The 23,428-nt window shown below is 39.4% G+C and overlaps 1 protein-coding gene across 1 annotated transcript in view; it reads left to right on the top strand.

Moving 5' to 3' along the window:
• DYNC2H1 (dynein cytoplasmic 2 heavy chain 1) overlaps nucleotides 1–23,428 on the top strand; it is a 280,093-nt gene that overhangs the window by 89,475 nt on the left and 167,190 nt on the right. Inside the window, exons 44-54 of the mRNA XM_058663973.1 lie at nucleotides 911–1,157; nucleotides 2,010–2,161; nucleotides 3,139–3,283; nucleotides 5,486–5,588; nucleotides 6,365–6,532; nucleotides 7,805–7,935; nucleotides 10,479–10,727; nucleotides 14,415–14,523; nucleotides 17,972–18,085; nucleotides 18,655–18,797; nucleotides 23,311–23,392. Coding sequence (XP_058519956.1) covers nucleotides 911–1,157; nucleotides 2,010–2,161; nucleotides 3,139–3,283; nucleotides 5,486–5,588; nucleotides 6,365–6,532; nucleotides 7,805–7,935; nucleotides 10,479–10,727; nucleotides 14,415–14,523; nucleotides 17,972–18,085; nucleotides 18,655–18,797; nucleotides 23,311–23,392 — 1,643 coding nt within the window. The remainder of the gene's footprint in view (nucleotides 1–910; nucleotides 1,158–2,009; nucleotides 2,162–3,138; nucleotides 3,284–5,485; nucleotides 5,589–6,364; nucleotides 6,533–7,804; nucleotides 7,936–10,478; nucleotides 10,728–14,414; nucleotides 14,524–17,971; nucleotides 18,086–18,654; nucleotides 18,798–23,310; nucleotides 23,393–23,428) is intronic.

Genomic DNA, 23,428 nt, shown 5'->3' with positions numbered 1-23,428 from the left:
CGAATCCTGATCTATATGAGATGCCAGTACCACAGGGGACTGTACTACCAGTTATGCTACACTGCTGGGCTGAAACAGTATCTCAACAACAACAACAACAAAAAATGGAATTTGCTTTAGTTATGAAGTGCAACCTTGAAAATTAGTTCTCCATGTAAAAATAATCTTTAATTGAAAGAAATTCAGCTGAGTTTTTAAAGTGCTCGCACAATATAATTCATGGAAATAAATGTCATGATCTTTAATTTTACTTTTCTAATAGAGAATGATAATTTTTTCAAGCTAGAGTGCTTAAAAATCTTGTTTTGGGGGCTGATGCAGTAGCCTAGTGGCTAAAGTCCTTGCCTTGCATGCACCAGGATTCCATAAGGGTGCCCATTCGTGTCCTGGCTGCTCCACTTGCTTTTTAGCTCCCTTGTGGCCTGGGAAAGCAGTCAAGGACGGCCCAAAGCCTTGGGACCCTGCACCCATGTGGGAGACCCGGAAGAGGCTTCTGGCTCCTGGCTTCGGATTGGCTCAGTTCCGGTCTTTGTGTTCACTTGCGGAGTGAACTATCAGAGAGAACATCTTTTTCTGTGTCATCTTTTCTCTGTATATCTGCCTTTTCAATAAAAAAAACTTAAAAATCTTATTTTCAATTTTAGGAAGAAATAGACTGTGCATTTTCTGAAGTATCTCCAATTGAGTGATTTCCGAGAATTCATATTTTTTGGTTTAAAATAATCCCAGAATACCAGAAAATATGAATTTATTTTTTCTAGCTGAAAGATAGCAACTCAATAATTATAGAAACTGTATCCATGATTACTATTTTCCCCTTAAACATAGTTTAGAAATAGATGTTTTATACTGAATAGAAGGAATCTCGTTAGTTGCATTTTCAGAATCAGATGTTGTGCGTCTCTCGTAGGATGCTGCTCAGGTATGCCTTTTCCCAGCTCCGCTCCACTGAAATTGCTGTAGTTCACTGTAGTGCTCAAACTACTTCTCGACATCTCCTGCAGAAACTGAGCCAGACTTGCATGGTAATCAGTACCAACACTGGCCGAGTATATAGACCAAAAGACTGTGAAAGACTTGTTTTGTACTTAAAAGATATCAACCTACCAAAGCTCGACAAATGGGGTACCAGCACTCTGGTGGCTTTTCTACAGCAGGTAAGTCTTATCCCTTTATGTCTTTTGGTATGATTGAAAACGGTTAACTTTTTTTGTTTTATATGGCTAATAAATCTGCTTTACCCTTTAGATAACATATGTCATGGGGAAATTAACTTGCTGAAGCATTTCAGTCTTGTTCTAGATGTACTTTGGTATTAATTTCTTTAGTAGTTAGTATATATTATAGCAAGATGGCATATTATAGGGAAAATTTAAACAATTTTGACTTCTATTACTCATCCTTTATTCCCAAAACAAAAGGATCTGAGTTGGGGATGATGGTGGAATTAGGAAGGTTTTTGCGTTATATTCTGACAATACACAGACTTAGTTATAGCTCTTTCTGATGATTTTGCACTTTAATTGCCTGCATTACCTATGTAAGGATTCAGGATTATACATGCTTAGAAGGAAAGGCTCTTCTTTATCTTATTTCCATCACACTGGAGGACTCTTTGAAGCCATTACACATATTTAGTATATTTCCTCTACAATAACTGTTGAGTCTGATAGAATACTTACTTAAAAAAACAAAGTGTTTTCCTCATTGTTTTCCTGTTGTTTCCTTTTATTTAGAAATGCTTCAAGATTTATAATGTCATGTAGGTTTTAATTTCAATGGATTGAAAAGCATTTTAAAAATGAATATAATTCATATAGCATTAATTGAAAAGAGGCTTGAGTGATATTATTTTTGGTGAAGGATTTAAAAATATTTAAACTTTTAATTTCTGAGCTAGGTAGAGGATAATAGTTGTTTTTGGAAATGTTCAAAGTTTCAGGAAAATATTTTGTCATGGTAAAAAAAGCTAATGTCTAAAATTTTTAAATCCATTTATTTTCAAATAGGTATTAACATATCAAGGATTTTATGATGAAAACTTAGAATGGGTTGGTCTGGAAAATATTCAAATCGTGGCTTCCATGTCAGCTGGAGGAAGACTGGGAAGACACAAGCTTACCTCCAGATTTACTTCCATTGTCCGTCTTTGTGCTGTGGAGTATGTATCTTAATGTTAGCCATTTTTTATTGTTTGAAGAAATATCTTACCTGCCTGCATTTTATGAAAAGTAGCCATTAGTAATACTTAAAAAGTAGAATACAGAAGTACTAAAACTTAAGCTCAGATAACTTTTTCCTTCCCTTCCCAAGCATGGGCAATTATATAGGATGTTAAAGGTTTCGAATTCTTCTCATATGTTAGAAATATGTAAAGAAATAGAACAGTTTTGCATAGTTTCTGTTCCAAAATCAACAATCAGAATGATAAATTTCAGATTTGAGTATGTTTCGTTGATTAGAAATACCGCAAAGAGACCTAGAAAGAAAATTCACATCTGAACAGGAGGGATTTTGTTGTTTCAGAGGCTGATGGCATCCGTCCTAACACATCTTGCCATCTTCATTGTCCAAAATTATTAGAGGTATTCCTGAATTTTCTCATATGGCACAGTTTTTTTGTGTTACCTTTTTTGCCTTAGGAAGCCTTTGTTTTATACTTTCGTGCTTCCTGTCCTCACCTATTATTGTTCTTTCAAAAAATGTTGGAGTCATCGGTTAAGCTTTGTTGAAATCGGTTGGAAGAATCAGATTTTATTTGTTGTTCCACTTCTATTTTTATTTTTTTTAGATCGTTTTTACCCTGCATAGTGATTTTATTTAACTCACAATGCTTTTTCTTAAGTTAAAATTTCATTTTAGGCCTTTATGAAGATATATGGGCTTTTAAACACCAGTCTTTTTATAGAATTACAATAGTATCTTCTGTTGGGACCCACTAGTTTTTGAACAGGCTAGTTTGGGATCAAGTTTGGTTGAAGCTTAGGATGGGGACTTTGAACCCAGGCTTATAGTCTGGGTAAGCCTTGAATATATCCATGTCTTAGAGCAACACTGTTCGAAAACCATTGCTGAAACTAATTATAACTAGTAATTGAGAGTGTTATTTCACCCTTTTTTCTGTATTGCCCCTTTTAGTTACCCAGAGAGAGAGCAATTACAAACAATTTGTGGAGCATATTTGGAACCAATTATACATAAAAATTTGAAGAATCATTCTATTTGGGGTTCTCCATCAAAAATTTATCTTTTAGCAGGATCTATGGTACAAGTTTATGAACAGGTATGTGTTATATTGCAGTTCTCGTGTCTGCTCATATTCCCCGACTGCCTTCAAGTCTGCAGCAGAGTTGGTTCCTGGGATTTACTTTCATGTTGGAGTGGGACTTTTCTGTTAGGGAGGAAGCTCTGTGAGGTGCTGTGTGTTCCCTAGTTTGTGTTGTGGCAGTCCCTACTTGTTGAATGATAATCATTTGATTGAGTTATTCAGATTATTTTGCTAGCAGCTCAAATTTTGTGTAATTCATCCATTTTATACTTTCTTTTATTTGCAAGACAGAGAGTGAAAATGACAGGTAGGGTGAGAGAGCCTTTCCATTCATGTTGGTTTACTTCTCTGATGCCAGCAGTGACTGGCGCTGGGTTGAGCCGAATCCTGAAGTCAGAAAATCAGTGAAGATCTGCCTAAGTGGCTGACAGGATCCCAGTTATTGGAGCTATCACAGCTTTCTTCTAGAGTCTGCACTGCAGGAAGCTGGAGTTAGGAACTAGAACCAAATTTTAAAACCCCATTGGTTTGGCATATTTGGAACAGAGTTCTTGTTTTTCAAAAACCAGACCTTTCTACTAACTCTTTTCAGTTTCTTCATTCTAGTATTGAAAATGGGTAGTAGTCTTTATATGTTTATTTATTTTTTCTTGTCGCATATGATAAAATGTCCAAAGTATCCTTCCTTGATAAAGTGGGTGTTGGGGTGGCTATTGTGGTGCCGGGTGTTAAGCTACCTCTTGTGATACTAGCATCCAATGTCAGAGCACTGCTTTAAATCTCAGCTGTTCCACTTACGTTCCAGCTTTTTACTAATGTGCCTGGAAAGGCAGAAGTTGGCTCAAGTTCTTCAGCCCCTGCCAACCATATAGGAGACCTAGGTGGACTTCCTGGTAGACCTGGATGAAACAATCTGAGGGATTAACCAGTGGGTCAGAGGTCTCTCTTTGTTTCTCTGTCTCTGTGTCTCTTGCTGGGAAGGTGTCTCCATCTCTGTCACTTTGTTTTCAAATGAGTAAAATAAAGCTTAAAAAGAAAAGTAATTTGGAGGCTGCTGCAGTGGCTCACAGGCTAACCTTCCACTTGCAGGTGTTGGCATCCCAGTGAGCGCTGGTTCTAGTCCTTGCAGCTCCACTTCTGATCTAGCTTCCTGGGAAAGCAGCAGAGGGTGGCTCAAGTCCTTGAACCCCTGCACTTAGTGGGAAATGCGGAGACATCTCCTGGCTCTGGGCTTTGGGTTGGCTCAACTGCACCATCGTGGCCATTTGGGGAGCAGATGGAAGATGCTCTCTGTCTCTGTCTCTCTCTGTCTTTCTCGGTCTCACCTTATCTCTGTAAAAATAAGTAAATCTTTTAAAAAAAGTAATTTGAAAATTAACAAGTGGTTTTTCTTCTTTTTAAATTAATCCAGATGTTAGATAATCAAGATCAGATTAAAAGTAAAGGTTCTCTCCTCTCCATAGAGTAGTGGAAAGACATGCTCTTTACTGGCTGTGTATTAAAGAATGATACCTTGATTTGCTCAGGCACTCCCTGAGCATAAGATAACACTCTGTTTTGTCACCATAGGTCTTATCTAGACTTGTGAATATCTTGAATATCTTGTGGCCATCATTTTACAAAGCCTTTGTTAATTATTTTTTAAAAGCAGGAATTTTAACCTTTTAACTTTTATTTTGTCATGAATCAGTTTTGGCAATCTGTAGAAGACCATGGATCTCTCTTAGAATAATATCTTAAAAGTGTGTTAATACATTGAAAGGCTGGTAGTAGTGGGGAAAAAGAAAGACATCTTCCACCTATTTGTTTGCTTTCCACATGTTTACAAAAGCTGAGACTGGGCCAGGTTGAAGCTGGAAGCCAGGGATTCGATCTGATTTTCCCACATGGGTAGCAAGGGTCCAACTACTTGAGCCATTATTCGTTACCTCCTACTCCACACATTAGCAGGAAGCTGGAAGCAGAAATGGAACCAGTTCTAGGTAATTATGCAAGCATCCTAGATAACTTTAATCATTGCACCAAACACCCACCCCAAGAATAATGTTCTTAGCTGCGTAAAATAGAATATATAAAATATCTACAGAAATCAATTAAATTTCACTCTCAGACGGAAGTTGGTTTCTCTTAGGAGTCTACAGTGACTGAAGAGTCTTGCTTAATTTTAATTATGTGTTTAAGAAGAGAGTAAATTACTTACTGTATTTTCTTTCCCAGGTGCGAGCCAAATTTACAGTTGATGATTATAGTCACTATTTCTTCACTCCTTGCATTCTTACTCAGTGGGTTCTTGGCTTGTTTAGATATGATTTAGAAGGAGGTAAGTTTTGCTGATGTATCTGGGTGTATGTGTGTACACATATATTATATATTTTATTTGTAATGTAAATATTTTAGTAAGTGTAATCGTAATTGCACTACAATAAATTATAATATTGATAGAAATATCACTATTAAATAAGATTATATTTATTCTTCTAAGCTATTTATGATTGTCACAGTTAAAGTGTGATGCTGTGAAAAATGAAATTCTCCTTTGAAGCCGAAACACCTATTACATATATGAATTGATAAATAGTTTTAAGTTTTAATGTTTTTGAAATCTTTTATAAATTTTGAATTAATGTGAAATATCTACCCATTTTATGGGTTATCATGCAATATTTAAACCATAAACCATAAATATAAATCATAAACCATAAACCAAAGCATCTCAGGCAGTTGACCCTTCATTTTTCTTTACCATGGGCGATAGCTGTCTTTCTGTTCTGTGGAAGAGCAAAATATTTTACCTTTACTCAAGTATGTTTTGATACTGATTTTCAAATCTCAAATCTCACCCCTCCCAGTCCCTAGTAATCTGTGTTTTAGGTTTGAAATGGATGTTTTTATTAAACAAGTAGATATTATAGCCTTTTAAGTAATCATAAATATGTACTAATATATTAAAAACAAATTTTAACTTTTGTCCCCTTGTCTTCTACCTGATGCCAAAACTATGGTATGTACATTTTACCTTTTCTTTCTAGTATATTACACATGGCTTTTGAAATTCTTGAGTGATGCTGCAATCAAGGTGTGTGTTACCTTTTTCAGGATCCTCAAATCACCCACTAGATTATGTGTTAGAAATTGTAGCGTATGAAGCACGGCGCTTATTCCGGGACAAGATTGTTGGTGCAAAGGAGCTGCATGTCTTTGACAGCATTTTAACAGCTGTGCTTCAAGGAGATTGGGGCTCAGACATACTAGATAATATGGCAGGTAATACAATAGAATTTATATAAATATGTAATTGTTATGAATACTTGAAAAGTGCTTTTTTTAACAGTAGTATGCCAAAACAAGTGTAACTGGACAATTTTAATGTTACTTTTCACTGTTTAGACCTTTATGACATATTTCAATATTGTTACTCCATTTAAAATATAATGACAGTAATTGTTTTTTATATGTATATATATATATAGCAGGTATATACATATGATATGTAAAAGCATTGAGATAACATATTTAAATATAATGACATATTGCTTAAAAATAATGATTGTCCTTTTTTCAGTTATTATGCATAATGTCACTAGTATAGGATGTCTTATATAATCTTGTTTCTGGCTTTATCCCTTGTTAAAAAAACCAAAATATAGCATTATTTAGTGACGATAACTGTTTTGCATTTGCAACTATTACAAGTTGATAATGAATTTGTATTTTGAAAAATGTTGTGGAAATAAGTATGCAATATAAATTTCAGGGACTGGTGCTTTGGTGTAGTGGGATAAGCTGCTAAATGAAGTGTTGAAAAGCAAAGTGACAGAGAAGGAATGAGGGAAATGGGTGAGAAGGGAAGAGAGAGAGAGAGAGAGAGAGAGAGACAGACATTGTCGCTTCAGTGCCCAAAGGGCCACTAGTTCTGTTGATATTAACAAAACCTTTTTTCTTTTAAGGAGAGGTTTTGAGTTTTGTTTGTCAATTTATATACATTATTTTAAATTTAGAAATTTTTTGTGGAGACTCTGGAGAAGCAGTACAATGAAACAAGCTGGATGTAGGTATTTTGAAAATAGCCAGCTTATTTGGAAAGAAAGGTGGGCAGGGGGAGTGTGAAGAATAGGAATGGGTCAGGATTTGGCAAAGGGGTAAGATGCTGCTTGGGATGTCTGCCTCCCAGTTCTGGAGTGCCTCTCCTGCAGTTCCAGCTCTGCTTCTGATTGTAGCTTCCTGCTGTTGCACTCTCTAGGAGGCAGGTGGTGGTGAAGTACCTGAGTTCCAGGTACTCATGCATGACCCAGATGAAGTTGCAGGCGCTTGGGTCTGGCTTATTTCAGTTCCAGCTTTGTGGGGAGTGGTCAGTGGATAGAAGACTTCTGTGTGTGTTCTCTCTCTCTCTCTGTTTCACTCAGTTCTCTGGCAGTGTTTGATGTTGCATCTTAGTCTTTATATATTAACTGTTATTCTGGATCTTGCTGGAAATCACCTTGTTTAAACTGAAATATGCTAAGCAATGCATTTACAAAATACCTTAAAATTTTGCAGATAGTTTCTATGTTACATGGGGAGCACGACATAGTGCAGGCGCAAGGGCAGCTCCAGGACAACCATTACCTCCCCATGGGAAACCACTTGGAAAACTGAACTCTGCAGATCTGAAGGATGTTATTAAAAAGGTATAGCCTGAATTAATTTTAGTTGCAATTTATTCACGATTATCTTAAAAATACTTATCATAGGCATTTTGAGTGCATGGAAATAAAAGATCATGGAATAGGCAAAGTTGGTTTCTGCCTTTGGGGTTTGTTCCATTGTGACTGATGTCATAAGATGCACACGCGATTTTACAAATATGAATAAAATTTCTAAGATATATGTTGGAAGAAGGTATTGCATGTTGTGGTAGAGGCTCCCATATTTTCATGAGCATCAGAGTCACTTGGAGAAGTAAAGAATATGTTGACTCCCGGGGTTGTGTCTAGACTCTGAGATTCACTAGCTGAGACCCTGACAAGCTGAGTTCCTAGCAGGCCAGGGATTACACTGGTGCTGCTGGTCCCTGCAGCTTTGGGTAGCTCCATCTTAGTGATCTTCCCATAGCTTGTGTTTCTCAAGTTTTGCTACAATCAACAGTATTACATATGGCTGCTTCAAATTGTACTAGTCATCATGAAAGCATGGATTTTGTATCAGGAAAAGTTTTGTTTTCATTGATTTGCCTGGAATGGATATTGCAAAGTAAGAAATGATGAAAGTCAACTGTGTTTTCTTTTTTCCTGTATTCCATCGTTTGATTCCTGGCAGGACTTGGTGGCTATGTGAGCTTTTGATGAATTCCTATGCAGTGTTAAAAGAGTTCACAGGAGATTTTTTAGGCACTAGATATTCTAGAGTTCAGGAATTATTTTGGTTCATGCCCCTGGTTTTTAAAATTTTTTCTTTTATTTCTTTTATTATTGATGATGTTTACATGGTTGAGAGGGATGCATGTCCCTGTGGACCACTGTTTAGGTTGAGGCAGGTCGAGGAATAGGGGAAAGTGAATGAGACACTGCCTCAAATCTTTTTTTTTTTTTTTACTTCCTGTATCTGGGAAAAGCAGAGAGAGAAGGGGAGAGGGCCGCTCCCAGCCAAATCGCGTCAGTACCTGGGCATGGGATATGGCTGCCCAGTGATGTCCCAGGGTCCCTGATGTGGAGCATATTTTGACCACTTGGTCAAGTGGTTTTGTTAGTTCTGAGATACTGTTGATTTTCTGGTTCCAAGGTTGAGGAAATCCTTCCAAAGTTCCTATGCTGACATAGTTCAACTTAGAGTCTCTACTCACCCAGATACTCGCTGTCAGAGCTTGACCTGGAGAGCTGTCCAATTTGTTCTTTCCTCTGTGGTACTAGACATGCTCTGCAGGCCTCAATGAACTGGTTGTCATGTCCCCCATGAGCAGCTGGGCATGCTGTCTACTGCACATGCCTCAGCAACACGGTAATAGGATTCTGACACATGCACACACCATTTAGACCACAGATCCTATTATTTTCATTGTGATTGGAGTTCTGAGTCCAGTGATTCAGTTGTGGGGATCTGCAAAGAAACCTCACCTGAGGTAGCCCCAGACCTGACTCCTGTGTACTCCAGCCAGTGTGAGATCTGGCTCAGTTCATCATCCACATCAGCCTACACACATACTGGTGGTTGCAGTTGTTGGGTCAGTTCTGTCCCCAGTCCCATCTCGTGTGCAAACCAGTTGATGCTGTGGTCCATCCTAACCCTGCCCAGGACACACTTAGCCCTTGTGCTCATCAGCGGGAACTGCAGTCTGGTGTAGCGACCTTCAATACCCCTGACTAGGTCTGTCCCCAGCCCTCTTTCCTGCACATGCTGGTATGTGCAGCAGACTGACTCAGTCCGTCACACATCCTGTTCGGCTCTCATATTCATCAAAGCTCAGCCCAACCGAACCACCAGCCAGCCCACACTCAGGCTGGAAGGTGCTACCCACTGCCTGTCCTTCTAGGCCTGCCCCTGACCCTGGTTCTCATGCTCACCATTGGGAGCTACAGCTCATCAGAGAGGTACTTACAGTTTCCCTACTGTGCCCATTTCTAGTCCTGCTTGTGCACTTTCCAGGTGGTTCTGCTGTCTAGCTTGGCAGAGCTTAAACCCCTTCCTAGCAGTTGCCAGCTGATGCTGCAGCAGAGCCAGACCAGCCTGCACTTATTCTGGCTAATACGTTCCCAGTGGAATGGTTGCTTAGCCCCGCCTGGCTCTTCCCCTAAACCAGCTCACATGCAGCCATTGGGTGTTGTAACCCTGCCCAGCTTGCTTTGGCCCTAATCCCAGCTCTCATGCTCACTGGCAGCAGCAGCCCAGTACGGGAGCTCCTGCAGTCCCTCTACTGATGCCCACTGATTTGTAACATTTAAAGAAATTGGATGTCTTGAGATTTTTATTATTAACCTATCTCATGATGCTGCTTTTCATTGATTTTATCAGTGTTCAAGAACAGTTGATTTTCAGAATGACTGATGTTGTGTGACTTCTTGAGTTTTTCCTTAGAGCATTCTTTATAGTTGGGTTACAGCCTAGATAAAAATTTGGGTATGTAATCATTTTACCTCTTCTTGAATGTGTCAAAATATTTTAATGTTGGTAAGAAATACTTCAATGATATGATGAAGATTCATATTAATTGTAGAATTTTTTTGTGATTTTTTTAAAGGGTCTCATTCATTATGGACGAGATAACCAGAATTTAGACATTTTACTTTTCCAAGAAGTTCTGGAGTATATGTCTAGGATAGACAGAGTGCTGAGTATCCCTGGAGGATCCCTTCTGTTAGCAGGACGCAGTGGTGTGGGCCGCCGGACCATCACTTCTTTAGTCAGTCATATGCACGGAGCGGTACTGTTTTCTCCAAAGATTTCCAGAGGATATGAACTGAAGCAGTTCAAGAATGATCTCAAACATGTGAGTTGCTCACGATCTTTGCTTTATTTTAATTCGTATTTGCTATTCTTCTAAATGAGTTTTATTAACTTAAAGGATAGAATATTGTCTTTATGTTAAGTTGCTGATTATTTTCCTTGACTAGTAGAAGAGTATTATTTATCTGTGAATAGGAAAGAGATCGCTATTAGAACACGTAGGTCTTGACTATGCCAGTTAAGGGATGGCAGTTGGATATGAATGACATAAAAGAATGGGATTACATAAGAAATATTTGAATATGTGGTAAAATGATCCTCTGGCTTTTGATTTAATGTCTTAGGAAAATAATTAAAAGTTTCTTGATGTAACTTTTTTTTTTTAGATCTGCATTTTTTTTAGGTTATTTTTTTAAAAATCTATTTTATTGTATTGTTGTTGACAATCTTTACATAGTTAATTACGGTTAAAGGAAAAAAAAGAGAAAAAAAAAGGTTCAGGGGGTATAGGGAAGTGGGTAATACTATTATGTCCATATTGTTTCCATCATGTATCTGAGGTAAAGGGGGATATTGAGGGAGAAGCCCCACCCGTTTTCCCGCCCACCCCAAGTCCTGGATATGGGGCATGCTCTGAGATATTTGCTCAAGTGGTTTTAATAGTTCTTCAGTTATGAATCGCTGCCAGTTTCACTCGATGAGGTCGTCCACTGATTGACACAATCCATCATAGAGTCTCCGTTTGCCCCGTATTTCGCTGCCAACATATAGCTGAGATGAATGTTTGACCTGTTCTGTCTTCTGTCCTTTCTTGGTTAGAGTTCTGAGTCCAGCAGTTCGATTGGGGAGATCTCCAAAGAAACCTTGAGGTATTCCCACACCAGATTCTTGTATGTTCTAGCAAGCACAGGGCCCGGCACAGTCCATCACCCTGATCAGCTAGTGGTTTCAATTGCTGAGTTGGTTCTGTTTTCGGTCCCGAGTTACACTGGAACCAATGGGTGTTGCAGTCCAGTCTGGTTCGGCCCTTACCTCAACCAGTGGGATGTGCAGCCTAGTCGGGGCGACCCACAATAACCCCCACCAGGCCTGCCCCCATCCTGGTTTGCCAGTATGTATAGCAGAAGACCAGTCTGTCCCCCATCCCATTTGGCTCTTGTACTTGTCAATGCTTATTAAAGCTTAGTTCTATCTAACCAACTCAACTATCCAGCCCTCACGGGTGTTGTTGAGTGCCTCTCTATCTAGCCATCCCAGCCCCCGTCCTAGTTTTCATGCCCTCCCACGGGAATAGTGACCCAAAAAGGGGGAACCCACTTTTTCCCTCCCAGGTCTCTCTGTCCTGGTTTATGCACTCTTTAGGTGGTTCTGTGATTTGACTTGACAGAATTAGTCCCCAGTGCCAGCTTCTGCCAGCTGATGCTGCGGCTATGCCCATACATCCCTTATCCACTCTAATTTATGCTTGCACCCACAGGAATATTCAGCCCAGCCTGGCTTTTCCCTGATCTAGTCCACGTGCAGCGCACAGGTGTTGCAGCCTTGCTTAGTCTGGTCTGTCCTCATCCCAGCTCATGCTCTCCAGTGAGAGTAGCTGTCCGGCAAGGGGACCAGCCCCTTAATCCCCCTGCCAGTTCTGCCCCTCCCTTCCTGGATCTCATGTGTGCTGGTTGGGTGCTGCACTCATATCCAGTACAGGCAACCACGCCCTGGCATTCCATAATGTGTACTGGTTTTGTCGCGACCAAACCCAGCTCATCCCACACTCTGTTCTGGTGATCGGGTTTGCCAGTGGGTGACATGAACTGATTCAACCTGGTCTGCCCCTGACCCATGCCGGATGTGTGCCAGTGGGAAACTTTCCATGGCCTGTTCTGGGCTGTTTCCTATCATGCTTCTTGCGCTTACCTGCAGGGACTGTGTCCTACCAGAGGAGTTGCCCAGGCTCCTCCATCAGAACCTCTCCCAATGCCAGATTTTGCGCATGCCAGGGGGTCCTTGAGCCAGCCCTACTCAGTTCACCTCATGTCCTAGCAGGAACAGTGGTGTTTCCTGGCTGGCTTTCACCCCATGCTGGTTCTTGTTGTTGGATGTTTCAGCTCGGCCATGGCTCATCCATAACCACATACAGCTCACACATGACTCAGTAGGGGATTGAGACCCAGCCTAGTCAGTCCCACATCTACCCTGGTTCTCCATGACACCAGATGGTGTTGGGGTCTGAACTGGCCTGGTGCATCCAATCCCAGCCCACACTAGTGCCTCGGGAGATAGAACGCAGCCCCCATTCCAGCACATGCGCCCCTTGGTGGGAACCTCAACCCAGTTAGGGTTTCCCCTTACCTCCCCGATTGGGCCTGTTCCTAGCCGTAAATCAGGCACCTGCCCGTGGTTGCTCTGAGAACCAGTAGGTGCAAGAGCCTAGCTCGGTATGACCTGTGCTCCATGATGGTTTCTAGTTTTGCTTGTAGGCAAAGGTTTGCTCAGTCCTGCCCAGTACATTCCGTTCCATTACCAATTTACACATTTTGGAGCTACTATGCCCTGCTTGTCCGACCCCCAGATCTGGACCACGTGTTCACCGGTGAGAGCTATGACTCGCCAGGGGAGCTTCTCAAATTCCTCCACTTGATCCACTCCCAGACCCAGTTTACATACATGCCATTGGGTTTTAGGCCAGTGCCCGGTGTACTCTGGCCTCCCATTTGGCCTTGTATGAGCTGGTGAATGTTGCAGCCTGGCCCACCCCACAACCTATTCAGGATGCACATTTGGGTGCTGCTGCCTTGCCCAGTCCAGTCTGTGGCTGGTCCCTTTACCTGTGATTGATGGCAGGCTCCTTGGTCACACCTAGCTTAGTCCATAACCACCCAAACTTTTAGGTTTACCAGTGGTGCTAAACTTTCTACTGGGTGTGGCCCACACATCCTGCACAGAATCCACCCCAGGATAAGGTTTTAGAGTGCCAGTTGATATTATGGCCCTGCAAATGTGACCAGTCTCCTGAACCATCATCATGTCAGGCAAAAAAATATCCTGCTAGACAAGCCGGAGCTTATCTTTTGCATGATAGGTGTTCAAAGCTCAGCATTATTAAGTGATTAGAAGTTCTTCAGAGGAAGAGTTACTGGCATTGGGAATCTTTAGGAATGACTCAGATCCCAGAAACAATGGGGTCAGCCTAGAGCTATCTAAGCAGCGATTTGGACATCCATTACCCCAGAGCTCCCTGCCTGGGCCCAGCTCAGCATGAGCACATGTTGGCTGGGATCGGGATCCGAGCAAGACGCTCTCTCCTGCAGCCCCCAGCAGCCTCCTGGCTGCTGAAGTTTAAACCCGCAGGCCCAAGGTTGCACCCCACCACAATCCCATCCGCCACCCAGTGAGGGCGGTGGGTGACCCCGGACCCACCCAGTCCCAGAGACCACCCCCCCCTCGGTGTACTCACCGGAAAGGAAGCAGCCCTTGAATCCAGGTGGGCCTGGGCCCAGCTCAGCATGAGCACATGTTGGCTGGGATCGGGATCCGAGCAAGACGCTCTCTCCTTTCATGTAACATTTTTTATGGGTTGAATTCACTTTGCAAATGTTATATCCAAAGTTTTATTTTTAATTTTGATGATTCAGGTATAAATAAATCTAAGATAATGATGTAATTTACATAGAGAACAATAACTTTCACCCATACTAAAGATAATTAAATGAAACAAAAATATCTCCTTGTTTTGCAGGTGCTGCATCTTGCAGGAATTGAAGCCCAGCAGGTAGTTTTGCTTCTTGAGGATTATCAGTTTGTACATCCTGCATTTCTAGAGATGATCAATAGCCTTTTGTCTTCAGGTATGTTGGCAGTTTCTATTAAGAGAAAATAAAAGTAGGGCCCAGCGGTGTGGCCTAGTGGCTAAAGTTCTCGCCTTGAACACGCCCAGGATCCCATATGAGTGCCGGTTCTAATCCCGGCAGCTCCACTTCCCATCCAGCTCCCTGCTTGTGGCCTGCGAAAGCAGTCGAGGACGGCCCAAAGCTTTGGGACCCTGCACTCGTGTGGGAGACCTGGAAGAGGTTCCTGGTTCCCGGCTTTGGATCGGCGCGCACCGGCCCGTTGCGGCTCACTTGGGGAGTGAATCATCAGATGGAAGATCTTCCTCTCTGTCTCTCCTCCTCTCTGTATATCTGACTCTGTAATAAAATAAATAAAATCTTTAAAAAAAAAGAGAGAGAAAATAAAAGTAAGAATGCAAAAGTATTTACATAGAATTTTGTATAAAATCAACTTGTGTTTCAGAGAACTTGCGGCCTTGTTTTTCTTAAGGTTTAACATACATTTAAACATACGTGACAGAAGATCGAGAAACTCCATTTTTATAAGAATATGAATTTAAAAATTATGTAGAAGTTGCTAACATTAAATATTGGCAAATATACAGAAAACATGATTCTGTAATTCATTATGGGTATGCTGTTTTCTATTAACTCTGGGAAAATCATCAACCACTACTTATTCAAAACATACCACACCCTTTGATGTAATGTTCTGTGATCATTAGGAATTTAGCTCATGGAAATAAGAAATATCTAGTGTGGATTTTAATCATACCATTTAAAATTTTTATGAAATGAACAAAATTTATCAAATCTCTATTAGTATAAGCCTAAGTGTAGATAATGAATTCCTAAATGTGGCACATACATTAGATTCTGTAGTGTTATATGGATTAATGCCATACTTTATTCATCATATATGGCAGGTATGTATTTATAGCATCTGGAAAAATGTTCATTCTCTATCTTCAGTTGATTAGAATCAATCAGCTATTGCTTATTATTTATGATAGTCTTTTTTTAAAAATATGATTTTTCCTCTGCGTAACAGAAAAATATCACTTGAAAGAGACTGTTTTAAAACACATTATTTCTAGAAATTATATGTAAACTGTGAGCATTTAAATTTATGAAATTTTGAAGTATATTTACTGTTTTGCTTTTTCAAGGTTTTTGTTGTTGGAAATAATGATTTCCAATGTGCCTCCTTGATGTGAGATATTATAGTGAGCACTGAATCCGTTTCTGTTGCCCAGCAGCTTTAACTATAATTTCACATTAAAATCACCTGAGGTGCTAACAATGTTTAATGCTCACGGTTTACTGTCACCACCCACACTCTGCTAAGCCAGGCTCTCTGTGCTGGGCATGCGAGTAGCGTGTGGCTATGAAGGCTTGCACTGATCCTGCCTCCTCGGGAGAGTCATTGCCCGACTGCTCTTAGGTTTTAACCTGCTGTTCCCCCAGGGCTCTGCCCCAGGAAATCTTGGTGCTAACCAGTTGTTTGTGAAGTCAACTGACATTTCTGGAGTTTTCTTGGAAAGAATACTTGTAAATGTACTATACTTCTTCTTTTTCTAGACAATTATGAACTTTATCAGGATCTTTTTATAATGATTAATCCTTGTTAGTGGAATTGGTATGAGGTTAAATTTAGACCACAGTATTTCTTTTTCAATTGTGTGGATGCTGTTATTGCAAAGTCAAGTACAGTAGCATGAACTGTATGCTCAAGTATTTTGTAACTGTTTAGTATCATGTTAGATTGTGAGGTGAAATAGTCTTTTTAGAACTTAACTATGCTCAAAGAAAATATTTAACTCATGTGGTGATATCTATACATTAGTGTCCTTATGAGCAATAATGACCAAGACTCTTTGCTTGGATCGGTGGTAGATCAGTTTCTTTGAAAGTGGTACTACTGTGGAGTGTGGCCATTTTATAACATAGTCTTTCAATTTTTAAGGAATATTCCTGCATATTTCTCAAATTGCCACTAGATGGAGCCCTTGTTTGAGTTGACTGATGTAAAGTGATAACTTAGATACAATTTTTTGTGAAATAATTATTTCTAATAATTATTTTTAATGTAAGCTAATCTTTTGTCAAGATATTATGTTAAGAAGCATTCTGTAAAACTTTGTCTATTATATTTCACAATCATTTTCTCTAAAATGTAATCAGTGTGCATATGTATGTCTCTGTGTATGTATTAGAGTATGTGTAAGTTTGGGTCATAGAATTGTCTGGTGCCTCCTGGTTTTGCAGGAATTGGAAGGGATCAGATTATAAGTAAGCCCTACAAGAATGCAATGCTTTAGATATGAAGCAAAAAAATAAATCTTAATCTTAGTTTCAGAAGAATGGAAAAACAAGGTGTGCGTAATTTATATGTGGGTCAGTTTTTTTAAAGAGATTTGTTTATTTTATTAGAAAGACAGATTTACAGAGAGGAGATATCTTGTATCTATTGGTTCATTCCCCAAGTAGCAACAATGGCCAGAGCTGATCTGAAGCCAGGAGCCAGGCTTTTTTTCTGGGTCTCACTCATGGGTTCAGGGTCTCAAGGCTTTGGGCCATCCTCTATTGTCTTCCCACACCACAAGCATGGAGCTGGATGGGAAGTGGAACAGCTGGGACTCGAACCAGCACTCATATGGGATCCCAGTGGTTGCAAGATGAGAATTTAGGCACTAGGCTATCAGGCCAGGCCCTGTGAGGCAAATTTCTGAAAACTGGATTTGTAATAGTGAACATGACATGATCCAGGCCCACTGTTGTCAAAGTTGTGATCTTAATCAACTTAACTGTGTAGAAGAGGGGCATGGGCCAGATCTGATTTCATCCTGAAGTTTATTTATTCATTTGTTTATTCATCACCTAACACATACTTATGTTCAGGATACTTAGGTAAGATTTCTTAGGGTTTAATTTTGAGTATTATGAAATATTTGTCCTTTGGATATTCAGAGTCCAATTGGAAAGGGGAGGGAAATAGTTAATTCACTATTAAATCATGTGGTAAGTGGATGGTGTAACAAGTGAGGCAAGAGTGCTTTACTGAGTTGCACAGCAAGGGCTCCTGGACAAGGGAATTAGCAAAGCAGTACATTTTTTGGTAAATTATAATATTGGAAAGACAAGGATAGATGAAGATTCTGGGTATAAGTTCTGGGAAGAGACAATATTCTCTTATATTTTTGATGCTAGATCATAAAGTCCTAAGAATGAATGTGGGAACAGAATCTGGAAAGGCATATAGAGGCTACAATGTGAACTCTGTTGAATGGTTTGCTTAGGTTAAGTGTTTCAGTTCTGTCAACTTAAAACTGTAAGATGTTGTAGTCAGCCAAGGTAATAGGGTTTATATATATTTGGAAAGAAAGAAAATAAGAGTTGATTGTTATATTTTGAATAACTGTAGTACAATCAAAATTTTAAAAGGAAATTTAATGTGTTTGTGTAGGTGAAGTCCCTGGACTCTATACACTTGAAGAATTGGAGCCCTTGCTATTGCCTCTTAAAGATCAAGCTTCGCAGGATGGTTTTTTCGGACCAGTTTTCAATTATTTTACATACAGTAAGTAGTACCGAATTCGTTAGTCAATTCAAACTCTGATTTATGTGAAGCAAAAGCATTTCATTTGCCTTTTCTCATTGGGTTACTAAAACATCTCAAATAATGGGTTCAGTTGATTTTTATTCCTTTTTCTTTTTTAGAGTTTTGGAAAGTAATATATTAATTTATACCTTAGCTGTAATAAAAACACTTTGGTAAGATTTCGACAAAGGGGAATGAAGAAAGTGTAGCAATTTAGGGTTTTGGAATACTTATTTTATTTCCTTTGTTTTCATGAGGCAAAGTGAGAACCAGTGTTATCTTATGGAATAATTGCACTATTTTTGAAAAGTGAGTAGCCTTTATTAATATAGAATCAGTTATCTGTATTCTAGACGTTTAGGGTAAGACTATGTTTGTTAGACACTGACAATACAAGGTTGTGAAGTCTTAAGGGACATGGTGGGAACAGAACCTGTGGAGACAGGTAGATAGATCAGTATGTTACAAAACCAGACCAGGTAGAGAGCTCCTAATCTGTTATTGATTTTATACTTTGCTAAGATTATTATCTTTAATGTATTTTATAGGAATTCAACAAAACTTGCATATTGTCTTGATAATGGATTCTGCAAATTTAAACTTCATAATAAACTGTGAGAGTAATCCAGCTTTGCATAAGAAATGCCAGGTGTTGTGGATGGACGGTTGGTCAGATAGCAGTATGAAGAAAGTAAGTTGCATATTTAATGTGAAAATAAGAGAAAAACACGTTTTATTTTTTGAAGTATTTGATTGTTACAACTTATTTTTAGTTACAATATAACCTTGTTATGATGCTGAATGCCTTATGTTTGGAAATATCTTTAATTTCTTATTCCTGAATGATAATTCAGTTGAGTATAGAATTTTAGTGTGAGGGATAATGTCCTTAATTGTGTAGCCACAGAAATACTTTTTATACTTTAATCTTTGATTTTAATGTGTAAGCCTATGATAAGGTAGCCTAAAATTTTATAAAAATAGCACCAAACTAGGATTTTTTAGCAACCTAAAAGTTTTAATTCCTTTTTAGAATAATCTCATTACTATGATGGATGTGCTGAAAATGTGAACTATAAGCACATTTTTACTTGAAAACCTTTTATTTTTGCCTCATCTGACTTGTAACTTTTAACATTATTTCTTTGAATGGCATACAGATTAGTGTCATTCATGATCACAACTGAGAAATACAATTTGAGTCATGACACATGATTTTACAGATGAGGTTGTACTTGTTTCAGTAAGTAGTTAAAGGAGCAGTACTTTGGCCTGAGGATGCTGTTTACAGAAGCGGCATTCACCAAGAAGAAGTAGTTATTGGGTGCTTAGTACATGCACTGTCCTGCATGGAGAGGATTCATCCGGGAGGAGAAAAAGCAGATATAAATTCGTGTTCTCTTGGAGTTCATGTTCTTGTTGCAAACGTCTGGTGAGGAAGTTTTCTAGGTGAAGGTCTTAGTGTGAGATCATGCTTGATGCCTTTAGGATCATCAGGAAGTCACCTCGGAGAAGAGTGACCGAGGAGGGAGCGTTGTTGGAGATGAGGCGAGAGGAGAAAGAAGCCGATTAGTGTGGTGCTGTGTAAACCACTGGAAGGATTTTAGCTTTTCTTGAGAATTTACTGTGAGGCATTTGAGTAAAACTGTTTTGACTCATATTTCAGTTGGATTGCTCTGTTTGCTTAGTTGAAATAGACTACAAGAACAAGGTAGAAGCAGTACAAACTACTGCAGTAACCCAGGTCAGAGAAAGAGAAAGGTTATGTAGCAAGGAGATGGAGAGAAATGTTTTGATTATGGTTATGTTTTACATTAGATACAGTAGGACTTGTTGGCAAGTTATAATATGGTCTCATAGACTTTGAGGAGTCAAGACTACTGCCAAATCTTTTGTTTTGAGCAACTGGAAGTATGAAATGACCCTAAACTGATAGAGGAGACCTCTGAGGGCAGCCTGATAGGAAGAGTATATGTTGCCTCCCATCTACTGTCCTGTGGGCTGGCCAGCCTGCACCTCCACCCTGGCTCTCAGGCCAGCATCCTCAGGCAGGTCCTCCCTGGACCCGGCCTAGACCAACCTGGGACCAAATGCCCTCAGCTGGGAGCTGTTGCCCATGCCTCGCTCCGTCCTGTCCTGTCCCCAGTGGTGTCTGCTAGAGGAGTTCCCCTGCTTCTCCTCTCTGGCTGGGAAATAAACTCCAAATGAAGGGGAAAAAACAAAAAACAAACAAAAAAACCACAGGAAGCTTTCCGTTCTGAATGTGTTACGTATGAGATGTAAGGTAGTGACAAAGTTGAAAAAGTATTTTGATATTTGAGTCTGGAGTTTGAGGAGTGAAGCATACAGAAAAGAATTGGTGAATTATAGGACAAATGAAAATCTAGGAGAATTAGTATGACCAAGTGGGTTACTGTGGCTATTTAAGAGCAGATTCAAGGATTAAGCCCTAAGGTGTATTGACATTAAAATGCTGGAGAGATGAAAAGGAACTACTGGGGAGATAAGAGGAAGAAAAGGAGAGCATGATATTCTGGAAGTCCAGGAAAGGAAGCCTTTCAAAGAAGGAAGGATTGATGAAGCATGACACAGGAAAGTAAATGAGTATTAGCAATTGCTCATCGGATTTAGCAATGTGGAGGTCGTGGGTGACTTTGAAAAAAACCCCTTATAGGTACTGTAAAAAGTTACATTGGAGTATATTTCAGAGAGTAAGAAGGAAGAATGGGACACAGTGAAAATGACCAACTCTTGCAGAATTTTGTTTAAAGGAGAAATGAGAAATGGGTCTGTAAGTGGAGGGAGTAGGGGTAAAAATGCATTTTTTAAAAACTGGACGAGGCCCTGGCATGGCCTAATGGCTAAAGTCCTCAGCTTGCATGCGCCAGGATCGCATATGGGCACTGGTTCATATTCTGGATGTCCCACTTCCCATCCAGCTCCAATGCTTGTGGCAAGGGAAATCGTTCGAGGACAGCCCAAAGCCTTGAGACCCTGAACCCATGTGGGAGACCGGGAAGAAGCTCCTGGCTCCTGGCTCCTGGCTTTGGTTCAGGGCAGCTCTGGCCATCGTGGCTGGATCTTCCATTGGATGGAAGATCCTTGTTTCTGTCTCTCTTCTCTGTATATCTGACTTTCCGATAAAAATAAATAAATCTTTAAAAAACCTGGGACAATTAATAGTACGTTCAAATACTGTTAGGATGATTTACTAAACCAATAGCAGGGAGTACTGAACAGAAAATGAGTAAAGGATGCAAATGCAAGAGTTAAGGATAGGCCTTTTCTCAGAGAATGATGGAATCATCCTTAGTAATAAGGAAGAAAGCAGAATAGAGGGACACAGATAAAATGGGTGGGCAGATGTGCTGTATTAGAAAGTTTTATTCTGAGTGTATGTTTTCAGTGAAAGAAGAAGAAGGATTTTCAGTTAAAACTAAGGATAAAGGAGGAAATTTTGAAGGGCTTGAGAGGATGTGAGGAAATGCAAAATAGTAGTTTGTAGGAGTGAAGAGTGAAAGTCTAGGAGAATGGAGTGTGATAACAATATAACATTACTCTTCAGGTATGAAGTTCAGTTTTTTTCCCCTTCAGCTATAAGATAGGAATTGGGAAAACTAGGGTCCAGCGGCATGGCCTAGGGGCTGAAGTCCTTTCGTTGTTGTTCTCTATCTATTCCTATTTGTGTGTGTGTGTTGGGGTGGGGGGCTCCGGAGCGACCCTGATGGTCATTGTAAGAGAGGGTGGGGACCCAAGGTTGGAACTAAGTGAGGACCAGAGAAAGCTCCTCTCCCTAGTCCCGAAGGAAATTTACGGTTCTCTTTCTGAGGACCGCTCAGTGCTCCTGGTTGTCGTTCCGATGACCTTGGATCCTGCAAGGCAGGATTTGGGCTTCTTCCATCCCATGTAGTAGATCCAAATGGGTATGGATGACCTCAGAGTTCTCGGCCTCCAAAGGCACTCCAATTCCTGTGATCTCCTTGGTAGTTGGGATGTAGTCCTTGGTGCTCGTATTGATAGTCCTTGGAGAGGATCTGAGAGCCTTCAGGGTTGGAATATAAGCCTGCTCCTGTCCGCCTGCTCCACTCTGGGGTCCCTCCCGCTCTGTGCATATGACCTCCTGTTAAGAGGTTGTTAGGATCACTCCTGATTCCCCCCATATGCCTTTGTAGTTTTACTATTGTCTAATACTGATTGGAGTCTGTTGTCTATGAGTTACCAGTTATGATCCTGATAGGTTATACTTCCTATCTTCTTCACACATTCTAGGGTGATGTAAGATACATTGTTTTTTTAAGAATAAATCCCTAGAGAAACAAATTCCCATTAATATAAAAATCAAAATTTAAAATGGTGTCATAGAGGCTTAAACTTTTTGTCAGAAACCAGTGAAGATGACAGGATTATTGACAAGTTTCCAAGTCTGCATTTTAAATAAGGGCTTTCGGATTAAGTTTCTTCTGTTTATGAAACTTTAAAAACTTTATTTTAAACAATATACTATTTTTTCTCTTTCTAGTAGCATCAGCTATTTCATTTGGAAGAACATAAAGTTATTTAACTTAAAATGTGGAGTGTTATTAATTTTTTTCAGGAAATTTAGTTCTGTTATTTTGTGTATTTTTCTAAAATATTCTAATGTTGTGTTTAGTAGTAGTCACATGTATTTAAAAACATTTTTTTTGCATATTTGCATTGGTGGCAAAAGCCTAGACTATAAAGTAGTTTTTAAAATTATCAGTTCATGTAAAGTTATTTTCAATGACTTTCTGCTGGTTTTGGTTGAGAAAGATAAGAATTTTTGCTAGTCCATTGTGACATAAGTTATTTTATTACTTTGTTCCCAAATAATGCATTGTATTTTTATTAGTGATTTGAAATGACATTGTGATCATTATATAGTTCAATACAAATTTATTTTTCTTCGTTTGATATGGTCTAGTCTCTTTCACATGCAATGGTGTAGATTTTCCTTATGTGCATTAATTTGCAATCAGTGGTTTTGTTATGTTTTGAACTGACATGTAGGAAATTATGTTTTCTAAATATTTTTATGTTATTTTAAATTTTCTTCTCTTAGTGAAAAGCATCCTAGGAAAAGAACAGTTTATACTTTTTTGTTGAAGAATTTGAACTTCTGCTATTGGTTTAGTTAGATTTTTCATACTGATTTAACATTTATGAAAATGTTCTTCATATTTTAGATACCTGAAATGTTATTCAGTGAAACAGACGGTGAAGGAAAATTTGGTAATAAAAAAATAGAAGAAAAGAAAAAAAATTCAGGTAGTAATTTGATGAAATTGATTTTATGGCATTGTT

The sequence above is a fragment of the Ochotona princeps genome, chromosome 4 (genome assembly GCF_030435755.1).
Source record: "Ochotona princeps isolate mOchPri1 chromosome 4, mOchPri1.hap1, whole genome shotgun sequence".
Lineage (NCBI taxonomy): Eukaryota > Metazoa > Chordata > Mammalia > Lagomorpha > Ochotonidae > Ochotona > Ochotona princeps.
Note: the sequence above shows the minus strand (reverse complement) of the source record. Positions and strands in the feature narration are given on the sequence as shown.